This window comes from Rhinolophus sinicus, chromosome 8 (genome assembly GCF_057876585.1).
Source record: "Rhinolophus sinicus isolate RSI-liver-muscle chromosome 8, RSI-T2T, whole genome shotgun sequence".
NCBI lineage: Eukaryota > Metazoa > Chordata > Mammalia > Chiroptera > Rhinolophidae > Rhinolophus > Rhinolophus sinicus.
The window spans coordinates 47,419,441-47,438,039 of record NC_142508.1 but is presented as its reverse complement, the minus strand read 5'-3'; the positions used below and the strand labels follow the sequence as shown (position 1 = coordinate 47,438,039).

General features: G+C 48.8%; 1 protein-coding gene and 1 pseudogene across 5 annotated transcripts in view; one reads left to right on the top strand and one right to left on the bottom strand.

Moving 5' to 3' along the window:
• The first annotated feature begins 2,143 nt into the window (after positions 1-2,143).
• Positions 2,144-18,599, top strand: part of WTIP (WT1 interacting protein) — a 29,789-nt gene continuing 13,333 nt past the window's right edge. For 2 of the 4 annotated variants that reach the window (XM_074314409.2, XM_074314411.2), the window contains exons 1-6: positions 2,144-2,949; positions 8,236-8,337; positions 17,090-17,157; positions 17,314-17,376; positions 17,454-17,673; positions 18,477-18,528. In XM_074314409.2, coding sequence (XP_074170510.2) covers positions 2,280-2,949; positions 8,236-8,337; positions 17,090-17,157; positions 17,314-17,376; positions 17,454-17,673; positions 18,477-18,528 — 1,175 coding nt within the window. In that variant the 5' untranslated portion in view covers positions 2,144-2,279. The remainder of the gene's footprint in view (positions 2,950-8,235; positions 8,338-17,089; positions 17,158-17,313; positions 17,377-17,453; positions 17,674-18,476; positions 18,529-18,599) is intronic. The other 2 variants (XM_074314412.2, XM_019742641.3) reach the window with 1 other exon arrangement.
• LOC109453132 (histone H3.3A-like) lies at positions 8,336-13,769 on the bottom strand (annotated as a pseudogene). The gene is made up of 2 exons (XR_016022155.1): positions 13,749-13,769; positions 8,336-10,164 (listed from the first exon to the last, which is right to left on the bottom strand). The product of XR_016022155.1 is annotated as a histone H3.3A-like (transcript).

Below are 18,599 nucleotides of genomic sequence, written 5' to 3'. Positions count from 1 at the left end.
CAACATGGCGTAGCAGTCTCTTTCAGATTTCCTCCAGGCTGGGAAGATGTCTAGAATGATCAGCCTTGCTTTGCCTTGTCTGATCACCTTCAGAGTCTGCTTGTACCCCAGCAGTACTCTCCACTTTTCATACCAGTTGGAGCCTAGAGCTGATGGACTTTGTGGCCACCATCTTCCTGTCTTAGGTGTGGGACAGCCCCCCCGCCCCCCCCCCCAACCAAGAATAGCCACCAAATGGCCAAGAGTGAGAAAGCAAATGTTCTGGGTCGTTTCTGTTTCTGATTGTGAGTTTTTGTTGTTGTTATTTATTACTATTAGAGTGAGTAATGTGTTTTAGCTCACCCGGACTCCAATATATTGTTTAAATCTTGGAAGGTCTAAGTGGGGAAGATGGGATGGAACAGTTATTTAAGAACTATCTCAGAGGCAGAGAGTTCCCTCTGAACTTTTCTGAAGGCTGGAGATCCTAGGACTGTATAGATACAAAAATAATATGATAAACGCTTTTGTGCTTACATTGTTATCTGCATGTGGGATCACTTCCCTAGAATAGATTCTTGGAGCATTACTGCTTATAAGAGTGTTTTTGTTTGTGAGGATGTTAATAAGACCAAATTGCTCTTCCTGATAGGTTGTACCAACTTGTACTCCTACCAGTAAAATATATGAGTATGCAAGTTTCACCAGTCTTGTCAATGTTTCCATGTTTAAATGGTAGAGAATGTGATACCATTGTGATTTGTCTTTTTCTCAGAGCAGAAGATCATTTTTCATGAGATGGCTCCTCTGAATGTTTGTTCCCCGAAATACTTGCCTCTGCCTGTGCCTGCCCCCCTCTCCCTGAGCATGGGGGTGAGGGCATTGGAATTCTGCAAGCTCTGAGAGGTGCTGGGGAGGAGCAGTAGCTGCTGGGTAGAATGGGCAGTGTTGAGGTCAGACACCCTGGTCAGTCCGCACCAGGACAATTCCCTGTCCAGGCTCCCTGATCCTTGAGACACGGTGGATGCCTTGCTGGGATTCCCTGAAAGGGTGGGGCTGCAAAAGAGAGAACTTGTCCACTCAAGGTTGTTTTCCTGAATCTACCAGGTCCTGACGGATAATGGTTTGTTTTTCTTCCCTACAAACTGAAATATATGACAAAAGCTTGGCAGCTTGTGTTGAGGACAAAGCTCTTGTCACCTCTTTTCCTCTCCCCCCCAACCCCACCCGTGGCCTCCAAGGCCCCTCTCATCCCAGGACCTGCGGCAGCGCAAGTGCTTTCAGGAGCCTCCCCTTGGCCCTTCACCCAAGATTCTGAGGGCAGGTGCTGGAAACACGGGAGCCCTCACCTCTCTTGGTGACTGCACTTGGTGCTCACGGCTGAGGTTCACCGGCCAGCACCGGCTCAGCTTGAGGTCTGCTTTAGGCCTGGCCTGGTCTTAGGGGCCTGCGCACAGCGACCAGACACAAGGGCCAGTCCCCAACCAACACTAGGCGCCTTCCCCACCAGGCATGTGGGGGCTCCTGAAACCACTGCTCAACCACATGGCCCAGGGACGGGTTGGGGGTCGTGGCGTCACGCGAGTTCCTGGGGGCGCATCGGCGTCAGATGCACAGTGTTCTCCAGGGTCCCGGAGCGGGCGCAGCCCTTCACCCCAAGGCTGAACTTGTCCCGCCAAGAGCCTAAGAGCCGGAAAGTGTGGCGGCGCTGGGAAGTAAGATGGGGGAGGATGTGGGAAACGTTTGTCAACTGCTCCTATTTCTCCGGACCGGACCGGGAGAGCCGCTTCTAGCTCAGCCCGCGGGATTCCGAGATCCTTCCAGAAGCCCGACGGTCCAGGCGCACAACGGCGGCCACGGTTCGCCACTGTACCACCCGAGGGCCGGCTCCGAGCAGCACGCGCGGCGTCCCGGCTCGGCCTCCGCGCCCCTCCACGCTCCCGGCGCCGCCGCCGCCGCCACTCCCCCACATTCCAGAGGCCGCAGCGCCGTCTCCTTCCTCGCATTCCTGCCCCCACAAAGGAGTCCCTCCGCCCCCGCGCGGCCGCGGGAGGAGGGGGCGCGGCCCGGCGCCTCCGAGCGCACATTCCTCCGCCGCGCGCGCCGCTGAGCGGAGCGCCGCGGCGTCCGGACCGCGCGTGGCCGGCGGAGCGACCCCGGCCCGGCGCCGGCCCCGCCCCGCCCCGCGCCCAGGGGTCCCGGGGCGGGCTCCGGGTTCGGGCGGACGATGCGGCGGCGCGGCCGGAGTGGCGGCGGGAAGCCGAGGCGGAGGTGACGCGCGAGGGCCGGCGGGCCGGGCCATGCAGCGCTCCCGGGCGGCCGCGGACGAGGCGGCTCTGCTCCTGGCCGGGCTGGCCCTGCGGGAGCTGCAGCCCGGCGGCGACTCTCCGGGCCGGGGTCGGCGGGTGCCACGGCCCGGGCCCGGAGATGAGGCGGCGCCGGCGCTGGGCCGCCGAGGGAAGGGCGGCGGCGGCGTCCCTGAGGCCGGGGCGGACGGACTGAGCCGTGGGGAGCGCGGCCCACGGCGCGCGGCGGCCCCCGAGCTTAGCGCACAGCCGGCGGGCAGCCCGCGGGCCAGCCTGGCAGGCTCCGACGGCGGCGGCGGCGGAGGCAGCGCCCGCTCCAGCGGCATCAGCCTGGGCTACGACCAGCGCCACGGCAGCCCGCGCTCCGGCCGCTCGGACCCGCGCCCCGGTCCCGGGCCGCCGTCGGTGGGCAGCGCCCGCTCCAGCGTATCTAGTCTCGGCTCCCGCGGTTCGGCCGGCGCCTACGCCGACCTGCTCCTGCCCGGCGCCGGCCCCGCGCCGGCTCGCTCCCCCGAGCCTGCCGGGCCGGCCCCGTTCTCCCTGCCTTCGCTCCAGCTGCCCCCCGGCCGAGAGGGCGGCCCGAGCGCGGCGGAGCGGCGGCTGGAAGCGCTGACCCGTGAGCTGGAGCGGGCGCTGGAGGCGCGCACGGCGCGGGACTACTTCGGTGAGCGGGTCGGGACGGCCTCCGGGTGGCGGCCGGCTCGGCCGAGGACTGTTCGGTTCGGCCGGGGCTGGGCGTTGTCGAGGGGCCGGGATGAAAAAGGGGAGCCGGCGGCGTGTTTCGCAGAGAGTGTGCGAGTGTGAGCCGCCGGCCTCACCTCGCGGTCTCCCGGCCGGAGAAGGGGTTCTGAGAAAGGGGGTCAATGCCCTGTTCCGAACTGGGAGAAAAAGTCATGTTAATAGGCAAAACCAGCCATTTCCGGATAATTTCTTCTTAACCCTTGGCACTTGCCTCCTACTTGATGCTCTGTGACCAGTGGTCGGCCGAAGTTATGTAGGGAGCCGCCCTCCCGGTGTTCCCCCTTTCCCTCTGCAGTATGCGGTGTGGACGGAGCAGGGAGGTGGAGCGGCCCAGGTACCACCGGACCGCGCCCGACCTGAGGCTTTGGTGATGGTGGCTGCTGCAAGTAGAGTGTGTGAGGGACGGGGAGTCCACCCTGAAGGGGAGGGGACGAAGCCGGTCACACTGGGCTGTCCTGGCTCTGGGCTGTGCTGTGTATGTTTCAAAAGGGAATTCTGCTTGACAGCATTTGTAAGCCCACCGGTCTCTGACAGATTGCGTTTCCCAGTCTCACCCTGGCCCCCGATCCCAGTAAGTCCTTTGGACAACTCTTAGGACTCTTAGCTTGAAGTTCTGAGAGGAGGCCTGGGGAGGGGGCTTCCGTCTCTCCCTAAGTGACGAAGGCTGAGGCACGGGGCTTTGGAGGGCGCTGGTGGTTATCCTCCCTGGGACTGAGGCTGTCCTGGGGTTTGTATCTTCCATGCATTCATTCTAGCTAGCAGCTCAGGACCGCCCGGAACTGGATCTAGAGAGAGGAGGAGGCTGTATTTGACAGGCCAGATGGGGGCATTCCAAGCAGGGGGAAGAATGTGGGCAAAAGGAGACAAGTAAGGACGAGGATTGTTCCACATAAGTTCTCCAGGGTTGCAGCCCAGGAGGGGTCAGGTGATCAAAGGAGTGTGAAGGCCAAAGGGTCAGCCTGCCTTTGGGAGGGGGAGTGGTGAAGGGGTTCAGGCTCATCTCGGAGAGTCAGGGTGAGAATTTGTGGTGTGGCTGCTGTCACAGGGCTTGGGAGCATCCTGGGAGCAGGGAGGTGCCTTAGGAAGCTGTTGCCTCTCATGCCAGGCAGGTGCCAGGGGCAGACGCTGGGGCTGTCTTCTGAAGAGAAAGACTTTCCATTGCTCTGCCCAGAGGAAGCTGTTCATTTTCCTGTCCCACACACTGCAGAACCTGGGTGAGGGTTTATTCTGTGGGCTTCCACAGCTACTCAGGCATTTTTGTGTGATGCTGAGGTGGCCAGACACAGGCAGGTAATTGGAGAAGTGAAGGGGCCATGGCACGAGACCACAGGGGACGGTGGTGGGTCTTCCTTTCTAAAGGGAGCTTCTGCTCAGTTCCTGCCCATTGGAGCCACGTGGGAGGGGGAGGGGAGTGATGATAGATCTTTGGATTATTCAAGAGAAGCCAGATTTAGACAACGTTTTCCTGATTTTATAAAATGTGGGTAATATGGGCAACCATTTGCTTGAGCTACTATTTTACTGCTGATATTTGACCTATAAAAGTGGCAACTTCATACAGTGCAACCTGAGCAATACAAAATTTTACACAAGGAAGTCTGCAGGTAGCCTAAGCTCACGTGATTTCTGACAAAGCTCATCCTCAGCGTGTGTCTTCCTCTTTGTGCCGTCCCTTCCTCTCCTTGACCTTGGTACCAGCTGACCTCCTAGTCCCTCTGCCATTCATTGATGTTTTTGGAACTTTCCCATCTCTCCTCACCAAGTTCCGCTGCCCTTCGCCAGCCAACAGCCTCAGGCTTCCGGAACCTCTTTCGCTTTGGTGACCTCTCTGCCTTCTCTCCAGCCACCCACTCCCAGAGCCACACCCTGTTTTTGCTGCCGCTCAGTTCTGACTGTGGCCTGTGTCTCACCAAGACCAGCGATTCCTCTGATCACTGTCTGCCCTGCAGAACCCCGAGTCCACGTCAGTGTGCAGCCCCCTTTCCTGCTGTAAGTCAGGGGACAGATCCTGGCCTCCATGGTGCCATCCGTCACCCTAAGCCTTGGTCAGTTCCCAGCTTTAGTCCCTTAATACCCTTCCTCTCTCTTCCGGCCCTGCCCTGACTACTTTGCTGAGAAAATGGGGGTCAGCAATTGCTGTCTTCCCCAGTGGCTTTCTGTTCCTTCCCCACAGGCTCTCACGTCCACATCTAGATGTGAGGACAAGGGTCCTTCCATCTCCAACTCCACCTCCTCCATCTTCAGCTTTGCTCTTTCCACTGGCTCTTTTCCTTTGGTTGTAAATACGGACAGGGATCGCTCATTAAAAACAAAAAGCCCCGAAGCTACAAGGCCACAAGGTCTCATCGGCCCTTTCATGTCATCTGCTCATCCCGGAGTCTGGTTGGCACCGTCTTTGCTTCTCCGTCTCTAATCTCCCCTCAGCTCCTGCTGTCGCCTCTCACTGGGCTGACCCAGCTCCTGCACAGGACCCTGGTGACTCTCCAACCCCAGCTCCCATGGGTGTTTGCCAGGCCTTGTTGGTTGGTCTGGATCTCACTGCTACATCCTACATGTAGAATCAACTCTCAAAGTATTCTGCTCCCTGAGTTTCCGAGGTACCTCATGCTCCTAGATCTCCTTCTTCAGTGTATTTTTATTAAGGTGATGCAAGCCTATGTTTAGAAAAGCATCAAACAGAACCAAAACCCAATGATACAAGGTGATAGCCCATCCTCCTCCTTTCCTGCTTCCCCCAGGCAGCCACCTTCTTTCGATTCTTTTCACCATGTTGTCCCGTAACTTAGAGAAGTGACGGGCCAGGTTTTCAAAGTAGATGGACAAGAGTGAAGGTGTGAGAGTAGATCATTTTCACTTTAGAAAGATAAGTCTGGCTGCAATTTTGTGGGTGGATTATTGGGGGCCAGGCTGGGACACCATAAGGAAGCTGTTGAAATGACTGTTGGGATGAGAATTGATGATGCTGAATCAGGCCAGTGGGAGTGAGGGGAGGAAATGAAGTCCAGATTAGGGCACAGAGGAGCTGAGATTCGGAGTTGGAGGTGAGAGAGGGTAGACTGGATGCTCCCTGAAACCTGGCTGAAAAGAGTGCCGTTTCCTGAGCAGAAGCCCAAAGGCAAGAACAGTTTGTGGGGAGCCTGTACCCCTGTTCTGGACCTGGAATGGTCTGGCACCATCTGGGAGGTGGAGCAGTGACTCATGAGAGAGGTCCGGGCTGGGGCTGAGCCCTGAGCAGGGGGAGCAGTTGAGGGGATTGGTCTGCATTTGAGGGAGACCTGCAGACATGGTGGTTTGGCTTCTGCATTTTCAAAACATTTAAGTTAGCAAGTCATTTCAGTATGGAAAGATTTCACATGCAAACCTCGATAGCTAGGTTTGCTTGAACAATTAGAGTCTTTAGCAAGCTGGGCCTGCATTCCCACCCAGAAGCCATTAGTGGAGCTGAGGCGTGGCTGTGATTTCTGGTGGCCATGCCTTTCTTCTCTATTTGCTCGGAACCCCACTAGCAACCTTTACATTCCTGCCTGGGTTTGAGGACAAATGAACTGGCCCTCCTTGCCCCTGGGAGACCAGGCATGGGTGACCCAGGACAGAGTAGCGGAATACCCACCAGAGCTGGGAAGGGAGAACCAGAAAGCCAGGTGCAGGTCAGACCCTGGAAACCAAAGAGAAGTCCCCCTTTAGCAAGATCAGAACAGGAAATCCATGGGTTAGCACAGTTAGGAGATGACTGAATGTGGACTAAGCTTTCTTTCTAGGAAATGGGGTGGCGGATGGGGAAGGAGGTTTTTTTTTTTAAAGATGGAAGAGGCTTGACCATAGTTAAATGTTAAGGAGAGAGACCTGGTTGAAAGCAAGGAGAGGGTGAGGGCAGCATGTCCTAGAACAGCCAGAAGATTTCAGAGTCAGAGGGCGGGTGGAGTGCGTCTTCATGCCGTCTGGGGCCTGAGACACCCTGGGTAACTCTGAGAAGGGGACTTCTGATGCCTGGGCTGGCCGCCTACGGGCTGGGTCTCCAGGAGGGCTGGTCAAGGAGTCCTTACAGCTAGTGCTGGGCTTTGCCCTGACTTTGCTGGTCACTCCTCTCCTGACCATCCCTCCCCTGCCCGCTGAGCACCCTACCCTGTGCTGCCAGGGGTGTCCCCGATTCCACCCAGTAATCCCAGAGGCCTGCAACTTCCCTCCCTCATTTCTTAAGACCTTTGCACAAAGATCCGCTTGTCAGTATGGCCTTCTCTGATCACCCCACCCTATTTAAACATAACACACTCAAACATACTTTTTTTTAAGATTTTATTGGGGAAGGGGAACAGGACTTTATTGGGGAACAGTGTGTACTTCCAGGACTTTTTTCCAAATCAAGTTGTTGTCCTTTCAGTCTTAGTTGTGGAGGGCGCAGCTCAGCTCCAGGTCCAGTTGCCGTTGCTAGTTGCAGGGGGCGCTGCCCACCATCCCTTGCGGGACTCGAGGAGTTGAACCTGCAACCTTGTGGTTGAGAGCCCACTGGCCCATGTGGGAATCAAACCTGCAGCCTTCAGAGTTAGGAGCATGGAGCTCTAACCGCTTGAGCCACCAGGCTGGCCCCACTCAGATGTACTTTTAATCAGTCTTATTTTCCTCCATAGTACTTGTTTCCTCCTGAGATATTATTGACCGGTTGTTGTCTGTCTCCCTCCATTGGAATACAGGCTCCTTGAGGGGGGAGGGCGTTGGCTGGTGCACTGCAGAATCTCCTACACCTGAATGTGCAGGGCACGTGGCAGCCAGCGCTCAGTGTGCTGACCGGACAGGAGAATAAATGAGCCTTATGGTAGAGCTGGGAAGGGGCAGTGACGGCCCTGGTTGTGCCTGTGTGGCCCTCATTCTCTTTGGTTCATAGACAGGTGAAAGAATTTTCCCTTAGTCCGAGAGCAGGTCATGGGTGAAGGGGTTCAGAATGACTAAACATGTCATCATCTTGATGGTGAGGACAGCGTCAGTTAGCTGTGACTGTGCCAGGTGCTCTGTGAAAACCACAGCAACAAGCCCTAAGTGGTGGGTACCCTTGTCCCCGTGTTAGCCATTTGTAACTGTGTGATAGAAGGCTCGGGAAGTTCACTTGCCCAAGGTCAGGCGGCTGGGCAGCCTTGGGACTAGGAGTTGAATGATGTCCATCCAAGTCCACAGTTACGGTGCTAACCACTGCTCTTTCCTGCCTCTCCTCCCATAGGCATTTGCATCAAGTGTGGGCTTGGCATCTACGGAGCAAGGCAAGCGTGCCAGGCAATGGGGAGCCTATATCACACTGATTGCTTCACCTGTGACTCCTGTGGTAGGTAACTGCTTCTTGGTCCCTCATGCACCATGGACCCCCTCGCACCTGAGTGCCAGGCAGGTGGACCACCCAGCTCTGGCTCAGGCTGAGGTGTGGAGGAGGCTAAGTTGTGGCCTCTTTCTCTCTGGACCTGGCCTGCTTGAGAGGCCCAGGCCTCTGGGAATAGCTACTGGGCCTTGGAGAGGGAAGCATAGAGCCAGGGAGGAGCCTTTTGCTGGCGATTGGGAAAGGCTGTCCCTCTGGCCCTGGGCTTTGGAGGCTCCGTCCTGTGGAGGATACCAGTCTCTCCCGGCTGCCTGGGTGCCGTGCCTTCTGCTTGCCTGGACGTGGGGCTAATATTTCTTCTCCTTGCAATTTATTTTTTGTCCTGATTTTATACACAACATAAACTGTAAATATTATCATTTAACCTAGACAAAGTTATAGAAAGAAAAAAGTAACTATAACCCAACCAACCTAATAAGTCTTCACTCTTGATTTTCCTACTGCCCTGAAGCAGACATTTTTCATTTATTTATAGTACACGTTTTAATATTTTATTTTATAAAAGTATAATACCTGCACAGTATTAAGTCAAATCATTCTAAGAAGCTGTTTTTGCAACAGCAAAAAAACAAACAAACACGTTTCCTTTCTAATACTGGCCCCATTCCTCAGAGGTGGCCATGGAACATTTTTGAGCAATTTCTTCTAGTAAGATACCTCCATATCTCTAACAAGCATGCACTACTGTTTCTTTTAAAAAAATAAAAATTTTATTGAAGTATAGTTGGCATACAATGTTATATTTGTCTCCAAAGTACAACATAGTGATTTGACATTTATATACATTATGATGTGATCACCACAGTAAGTCTATTAATCATCTGTCACTGTGCAAAGTTATTACGATATTATTGACTATATTCCCTGTGTTGTACGTTACATCCCCGTGACTTTTTTTTTTTTTTAAACTGGAAGTTTGTACCTCCTATTCCTCTTCACCTTTTCCACCCTTCCCCTTACTTCCCTCCCCTCTGGCAACCTTCAGTTTGTTCTCTGTATCTATAAGTGTTTCTATTTATTCCCCCATCAGTAAGAAATTTGCTTGTTTTAAAAAAACCGAAATGCTGGCATTGTCCAGAAAAATTTAGCAGCTTTATTTATAGTTATTATAAAGTTGAACTGCTGAAACTTATTCACTGAAACATTGACTAGCATTAATACTTTATGTCCCTGCATTTGTATTAAAAATCACACACAAACGAAAATGGGAAAACTGCCAATTCCTGATTTCTGTCCCTGTTTTTCCACTTGCAGTTATATACTTAGGTACCTTTTGACTCCATGGGGAAAAAAATCTAACATTCAGAACTACAAATAACATGAAGAGAATTTTTTTTTTTTTTAAAGAATGAAGTGTTTCCTGTCATAGCAGATTCTTAAGCACATTCTCCACGTATGCCGCGTGCTAGCTGGATGTTATTTGGCATAATTGTTAGATGTTTGGCATGGATAGCGTACAGGTTGGTGTCTTCAAAAAGGCCGACCAGGTAGGCCTCACTTGCCTCCTGCAAAGCACCAATAGCTGCACTCAGGAAAGGCAGATCTGTTTTGAATTCCTGAGCAATGTTTCGCACCAGATGCTGGAAGGGATGTTTGCGAATCAGAAGTTCAGTGGACTTCTGGTAATGTCTAATATTCAGCGAGTGCCACAGTACCAGGTCTGTAACGGTGAGGTTTTTTCACCCCTCCAATAGAGGGCGCATTCTTGCTAGCTGCTTTTGTAGCCAGTTGCTTCCTCAGTGCTTTACCATTGGTGGATTTATGGGCAGTTTGCTTGTACTAGCCACACTTACTTACCAGTGGAAGCTGCGAACACAATTGAGTCTGTTTCTGTTTTGTATTGTTTGCTTTGTTAGACATATAAGTGAACTCATACAGCATTTGTCATTCTGTCAGACTTATTTCACTTAGCATAATACCCTCTAGGTCTATCCATAGTGTCACAAATGGCAAGATTTCATTCTTTTTTATTGCTGTGTAATATTCCGTTTTATATATGTACCACATTTTCTTTATCCATTCATCTGTCAATGGACACTTAGATTCCTTCCATCTTGGCTATTGTAAATAATGCTGCAATGAACATAGAGATGTATATATCTTTTCCAATTAGTGTTTTCAGTTTTCTTCAGATAAATTTTACCCAGAAGTAGAATTGCTGGGTCGTACGGTAGTTCTATTTTTAATTTTTTGAGGAATCTCCATACTGTTTCCCATAGTGGCTGCATGTTTTTTGATGTTTTAGACATACTTTATGTTGCTGTGATAGATGAGGAACAGGTTCTTATACTGCCCGTTCTCCCTTCCATATTCTCAGTGTGTTCATGTCATAAGTTGTGGTTAAGTCAATAAGCCAGGTTTAGATTACCATGACTATATAAATATTATTCACTACAGAGCCAAGAATTAAACTGTGATTTCTGCCCCCGCCCCCTTTTTCTGTAATCTTTTTCTGGAGTTCTTTCTTTACTAACCTTTTCCCCCACTTGTGTTGTCTTGCTTTATCATATCTTCAGTCACCCCCCACCCCCCACCAATGCTCTATTGTATGAGTCATTCTATTAAGTTCCCACAGGGAGCCCCTGGCCTCTCGTCAGTCGGAGCCAGTTGTTCCCTAGATCCCTGTGGAGGGCTCACTTAGTGCCTTCCCATGTACACTCCCTAGATTGAATCCACTATTTCCTGGAAGCTTTCAGCTGCATATAACAGAGGAGCCACTGAGGAGGCTCAAACTCTAAGAATATTTCTTGACCCAGTGGATTGGGAGGCCAGAGATAGGGCTGGCTTCAGGCTGAGATTGATCTAGTGGTTCAGACCTTATGAATAGCTTAGCTGGATTCCCCTTGGGTTTGGCTTGACCCTTAGAGCCACTTCGCTTAGGGTGGTGAAATGTCTGAGGCAGCTTGAGACATCGATTGGCATATCACTGGTCTGGAGAAAGAGGGGGCATCTCTTCTGGTCACGTTTTTGGAGTGGGGAAACTTCTTTTTCAGAAAACATCTAGCAAATATCACCTTATATGTCATTGGCCAGATAATCTCACACATTCATTCCTGAACCAATCCCTGTGGCTGAGGGGAAGGCTATGATTTGATTGACTGAGTCTCTGAATCAATACTGTAGTGAGGGAAGAGGAATTATCTTTGTATTAATTAAACCTACCTATGGATAATGGGAGTAGATTCAGGTTTCCCTTAATCACACCTGCTGTCTGAGGTAAGATTGGATACTGAACACAACTTGGAAAAGAAGGGAGGAATCAAGCCTGTGAAGCCACCAAAATGACTCCACCATTTTACTATAGTTATTTAAGAAAGGGCATGTGGGAGTACATTTTCTGAATGCTGGTATATCTAAAAGGCCTTTATGCCAACCTCACACTTAATTTATAGTTTGACTGGATAGATTTCCAAATTGGAGATGATTTTAACTCAGCATTTTGAAGTCATTGTTTTATCTCCCAGCAGCCACTGTTGCTGTTAAATTCTGATGCCATTCTCGTTCTCAATTGTATGTGTGATTTGTTTTTTATTTTTTGGAGCTCTCAGGAAGAAGGCTGTCATGTTACACAAATCCTGGCTATAATGGCCTCTGGAAATGGCTGTGTACTGTGCACTTTCAGAGGGTGACATTTACGTAGGTACAGTGGGAATGCTGCTTCTGAAGTTGTGCAGTGCAGAAGCCTGACTTACGGTAGTTTATATTTGGTGTAGGCTTTTTGCCATGGATGTGCTAGGCACGCACAGAGCCCTGTTAGACGGGACATTTGCCCCCCAGTTCTGGGAGTTTTTCTTGTACTATTTATTTTATTTATTCCCTTTTTCTTTCCTGTGGAACTGAATTCAGCCGTGGATAATCAAGATAATATATTATGACCAAGATGAGTTTATCTGAAGAATGCTTGGGTGGATTCACATTAGGAAATTTATTAATGTAATTCACCTAATTAAAAGATTAGAGGAGAAAAACTATACAATCATCTCAATATGTATAGATAAAACAGTCAGTAAAATTCAACATTCATTAATGATGGAAATTCTTAGCAAATTAAGAATAAAATGGAACTTCTAAAGCTGATAAAAGTTGGTTACTAAAAATCTATGAAAACATCATACTCAGTGGTGAAATAGGAGAAAATGGATCTTTAAATGAGGAATACAATGATGCCTGCAATCATGTCTTCTATTTAAAATTGTACTCGAGGTTCTAGTCATTGCAGTAAGACAAGAAAAAATATACCATATTCAGAGACAGGTATATTCAATAATGTAGAGATGTCAGTTTTTTTCCAAATTGCCGGCCCCTTTTGCCCATTTTTAAATTAGGTTGTTTGACTTTTTCTTGTTGATTTGTAGGAGTTCTTTACCCATCTTGGATAAAAGTTCTTTGTTGGATATATGCACTGTAAATTCTTAACCTATTCTTGCTTCATTACTTTCGAAATGAAGTCTTATGATGAAAAGCAACTCTTAATAAAGTACAGTTTATCTTTTTTATTTGTTTATAGTTATTGCTTTTAATGTCCTGTCCAAGAAATCTTTGTAGTCTCATGTTTTAGACATCTGTTTTTATTTTATAAGCATGTTAAGTGCATCTATTCTGTATTTTGTATTTAATAATTCCAATATCTGATGCCTTTTGAAATCCTACTTCTATTTACTGTTTCTCCTCACTCTTGGTCATGATACCTTGCTTTTTCACGACTTTGGTAATTATCAGTTGTGGAAGTCTGTCTGTGGGAATTCATTGTGGTCTCCTAGTATGTTGAAGGTACATTTCCCCAAGGAATGTTTGAAAGCTTTCTAGCTTTTTGTCTGATCTTTTTGTCTCTCTTCACTCCAATATTACGCTGTCTTGATTACTACAAGTCTTAAAATAGGAGGTAGTTAAAATTTTCTAACTTTGTTGATCTTTTTCAAGATTATTTTTGCTATTCTAGGGTTCTTTGTGTCTTTATATAAATATTAAGGAAAGTTTTAAACTTAAATGGAGGAAAATACATATTTTTCTTTTGTGAGTATTACATACTTACAGACTTTTATTCATGCAATGTATTGCAATACAGTCATTATTCCTTTTGATGCACAAATTGTCTCAACCTTGGGCAGAGGAAATCCCTTCCAGTTGGCTTCTGTGCCCTTTGACATGTCCCCGTCGTTTTTTGAGCACTTCTGTACTGTGGCACAAAATGTTCTAGGTTTATCTTTGTTCTTCTTTTTAATTGAGTGAAATTTATACATAGTACAGCAAACAGATCTTAAGTATATACTTAAAAGATTTTGGATAAGTGTTTATAATTATATAACTCACACCCCTAACAAAGATACAGAAAAATTTGAACACCCTAGAATCTTCTATCTTACCCTTTTGTAGTTGTTCCCCATATGCTCCCCCACCATATTCACCTAACCAGTGTTCTGATTTCTACTGCCATAGATTAGTTTTGTCTGTCTTAGAGCTTCATATAAATGCAGTCATATAGTATGTATTATTTTTGTGGTTGATTTTTTTTTCTAAGCATACCTTTTTTTTTTTTTTTTTTTTCAGTCCATGTTGTTACTTACATGCATCAGTAACTTACTCCTTTCTTACTGTGCTGTGAATGTTGTTGTACAGGTCATTTGTGGACAAATGTTTTCATTTCTCTTGAGTAAATTCCAAGAAGTGGAATTTCTGGGTCATAGGCTAAGTGTATGTTTAACTTCGTAAGAAACTGCTGAACTGCTTTCTAAAGGGCTTGTACCATTTTATACTCCTACTAGAAATATAAGAGAGTTGGGTTATTCTACATATTTGCCAACAGTTGGTACTTTGGTCTTTTTAGTTTTAGCCATTCTAGTCTGTGTGAAGTGATATCTCATTGTGGTTTTAATTTGCATTTCCCTGATGACTGATGAGGTTGAATGTCTTTTCATCTGCTTCTTGAAAATGTGTATCTTCTGTTGTGAAGTCTGTCCAAGTGTTTTGCCCAGTTTTTTAATGGGAAGTTAATTGTCTTTATTGTTGTAGGAAAGAATATATATATCTTCTGAATATAAGTTCTTTTCACATGTGTGGTTTGTGAATATTTTTTCCTAGTGTGATTTTTAAAAATATTTTTAATGACATATTTTTGGATAAATTTTAAATTTTGAAAATTTAAAGCTGGGCTGCTGTGAGCTGCTGTGGGCTGCTGTGGGCTGCTTTGACAAAATCCAGTATGTCAATTTTTTTGTTTTGTTTTATAAAGACAGTCTCCTATGTTTTCTTCTAAAAGCTTTAAGTTTCTCATTTTTAGGTTGATAACCATTTCATATTAATTTGTGCGTATGGTATGAAGAAATTGAGTTTTATTTTTTTTTCCATATTGATATTCAGTTGTTCCACCACCATGTGCTGAAAAGACTTTGCTTTGCCACTTGTGTGTTTATTGAAATATTTGTGGATCTATTTTTGAACTCTGTTCTGTTCCACTGATCATTTTGTCTCTCTTCATCCCAACATTACACTGTCTTGATTACTGTAAGTTTTAAAATAGGAGGTAGTGTAAATTTTCCCACTTATCTTTTTCGAGATTATTTTGGCTATTCTAGTTTTTGTGTGTTTTTATATAAATATTAAAATTGGCATGTCAATTTTCACATAGAAAAGAGTAAGTGCTAGAATCTTGATAGGGTGGCATTGAAAGTATAGATCGGGCCCACCTGGTGGCTCAGGTGGTTGGAGCGCGGTGCTCCTAACGCCGAGGTCATCTGGGCCAGTGAGCTGCGCCCTCTACAGCTAAGACTGTGAACAACGGCTCTCCCTGGAGCTGGGCTGCTGTGAGCTGCTGCGGGCTGCTGTGTGCTCCAGTGAGCTGCTGTGAGCCTGCCGACGACCAGCGACCGACTGCCTCAGAGGGCGGTGGGGTGGGGGTGGGGGCAAGGCTCATAATACCAGCATGGGCCAGGCAGCTGTGTCCTACACAACTAGACTGAAAAACAACGGCTTGAACCGGAATTGGGGGGGGGGGGGGTTAGGCGGAAGAAAGGGGAAAAAAAGTATAGATCAGTTTTTGGGGAATTGATATTAGACCGCTTGAAGCCATGAAGATGGTTGTCAGGAACTGTGCAGGGTCTGAGATTTTTTTCCCCTATTTGCAAGCTGACAAGTTAGCCTGTCGCCATTTCACAGATGCTGACTGAAAACATGAGCCTCCTGCATGAAATGCCATTTTCACGTCAGTTTATTTGCCCTCCTGAGTCCCACCGCGGTGGCCCAGGTGGATGCTGCACACACAGTAGATGTGTGTCAGGGCTGAGGAACCCTGAGTTAGGGAACCCCAACATTTTATAATGGACATTTTATAATGGGCTGCCATCAAAGCTATCTGACCCTTGTCCTGGAGGAACACGTCTTTTTATTATTATTATTGGGGAATATTGGGGAACAGTGTGTTTCTTCAGGGCCCATCAGCTCCAAGTCCTTGTCTTCAATCTAGTTGTGGAGGACGCAGCTCACACTGGCCCATGTGGGAATCGAACCAGCAACTCTGTTGTTCAGAGCTCCCACTCATAACCAACCATCCAGCCGCCCCCCACATGTCTTTATTGTACTGGGCAGCCAACAAACCTGCCATCTGCTTCAGGGGGAGATGCTGTCACCGTCTTTTAAGCAGTTTGCTCCACTAATGTCCTTGGAAAGATAATCCAGAATGAAAGCTGCCAGCTCTCTGTTTGTAAGATACGCAGAAATGTGAGAGATCCAGTGCAGAACTGTTTTCCAGCAGTGGTATATCTATGTAGGTCTTTAAATTTTCTCTCAGCAAAGTTTGGTTTTGCAGAGTAAAGTCAGACACATCTTTTATTAATTTTATCCCTCAGTATTTATGGGTGGTTTTTCTTATGCGTTGCAAGTGCAGTTTTAAAAATTGTACTCGTAAGTTCATTTTCCAATCACTTGTTGCTAGAATATAAAAATATATTTGGTTTTCATATGTTGACCATGTATCCTACAGCCTTGATACACTCACTTATTAGCTCTAGGAGTTTTTTCGTAGAGTCCTTATGATTTTCTACATACCACAATCATGTCATCTGTGTTTAAAAAATTTTATTTCTTCCTTTGCAATCTTTTATTTTTTCCATCTGTCTTGTTGCTGTCTAGGGCCAGCGTTGAATCCTAAGGGGAAAAGCATTCACTATTTCACCGTTATGTGTGGGGTCGGCTGTGGCTTTTCATGGATGCCTTCCCGGGGGTGGGGGGGAGGTGCCCGCTTGTTCCTAGTTAGACGCTGTGTCCTTCTCCCGACTCTCATAGGAATGCTGCCAGGTCTGTTGGGGCTGTTGTCTTGACAGGGACACCTCTTTCCTCTTGGGCTCCTTTACCTGGTGAGAGTTGTGCTTCTGAGGTTCCTGGAACAAGGAAGTTTATTCTGAAAGTCTGCTCTCAGTTCAACTGTAGTGTACGTGATTTTAAAGAAATTAATTGGAACATCGATGTACACTTGACAAGTTCTTCGCATATTTGCTTTGACAGTCTCTTAACAATAGTTCTGTTGACATATTCTATTTAATTAAAAATATTAATTAGTATAATGATAATAACATAACATTAATGGGAAATTTTAAACTTTGTCTGTGATCTGCTTCTCGTGTTGGAGGAGGGTGCTGAGAAATGGCAGCACGGGCCCCATCCCAGGTTCCCAGCGGCCCAGGGACCCCCTTCTTGACCCTCTTCCTTGCAGGGAGACGACTCCGTGGGAAGGCGTTCTACAATGTGGGCGAGAAAGTGTACTGCCAGGAGGACTTCCTGGTGAGTCAGCTATGCCCTGGCTGCTGCCATGGGTGGGAGCAGGGGCGGGACCCTCCTTCTGATTCACATGGAGACCTGAGGCCAGGAGGCAGGTGCTGGCTGGGCAGTGAGTGCCCCTTTGTCACATAACATCCTGGATCCTGTGTCCCCTCCCAGTACTCCGGGTTCCAGCAAACGGCTGACAAGTGTAGCGTGTGTGGACACCTCATCATGGAGATGGTGAGAACCTCCCCCAGGCTCCTGGAGCCCCTTGGACATGGGCAGACTTAGGACCCCACCCTTTTCACCTGTTGCAGACCTGCCAGGGGCTCAGAGCCAGAGCCTATTCCGGGGGCTGTGCTGAGCCTTCCACCTGCACTGACCCTTCAGTGCCTCCCACCCCCAGATCCTCCAGGCCCTCGGGAAGTCCTACCACCCAGGCTGCTTCCGGTGCTCCGTGTGCAATGAGTGCCTCGACGGGGTGCCCTTCACTGTGGACGTGGACAACAACATCTACTGTGTCCGAGACTATCACACGTGAGTAGCCAGGGTATTGAGCGGTTGTGACTCCCACTGTTTCTTCTGCCTCCCCTGGACGCATTTCCCTGGTCTGCCTGTCTGTGTTCTGCATTCTTGGTCTTTGCACTTCCGGCCTCCCGTTGTGCTCGGTGGTTGGTTTAAGGCATGATCTCTGCCATGAGCCCTCTGTCTTGGGTGGTTCAACCACCAGCTCTCTCTCTCCTCTCCTTGCCTTTGCCTGCGTGCTTCCCTCCTCCTAGTGCTGGGGACTCTTCTGGCTGTCCCACCTAGCATTTATCCTTCTGTTCCCAGGGCCAGGCTAGGCTTCTTCTGCTTGAGATGGGGGTCTCTGCAGTGTCTTTCTCCTGCCTGTCCAGTACCCATTTGAGCAGCCAGTACATTCTCCTTTGCTGTGACTCCAGGCCCAGCCCTCGGAGCTCTGGTCCTGTGCTGCTGCCTTGCGTGGGGTTGGTGCCTGGCACAGGTCAGCGTGGAGCCAGGCTCTGCAGGCATCTCAGCTAGAAGGTGGCCCAAACCTGGACATTAGGGGGCAGGGAACTTGCAGGAAGCATGAGGGATAGAGCAGGGTGGAACCTGAAGCCATCCTGGAGGAGGTGGTGGAGTGGAGGTGAAGTGGGGAGTCAGATAACAAGCCAGTCCCAAGAAGGCATGGGGAGTTGCTCCCACCCTGGCTTGTCCACACAAGGAAAGGGGATCTGCAGTTCGGACCACGTCATGGGGCTGCTGTGGATGGCCCTGCCCTTGTGCCCGTGGCTTCTGGTCACTCAGCTGGTCACTTCTGGTTTTCTTTATTTCTGCAGGGTTTTTGCACCAAAATGTGCCTCCTGTGCCCGTCCTATCCTCCCTGCACAGGTAGGAAGCATTCACCTGGAGATGATCAGGTGCTTGGCCCAGCCCAGCCTCTGCCTGGTCCTGTCCAGGTC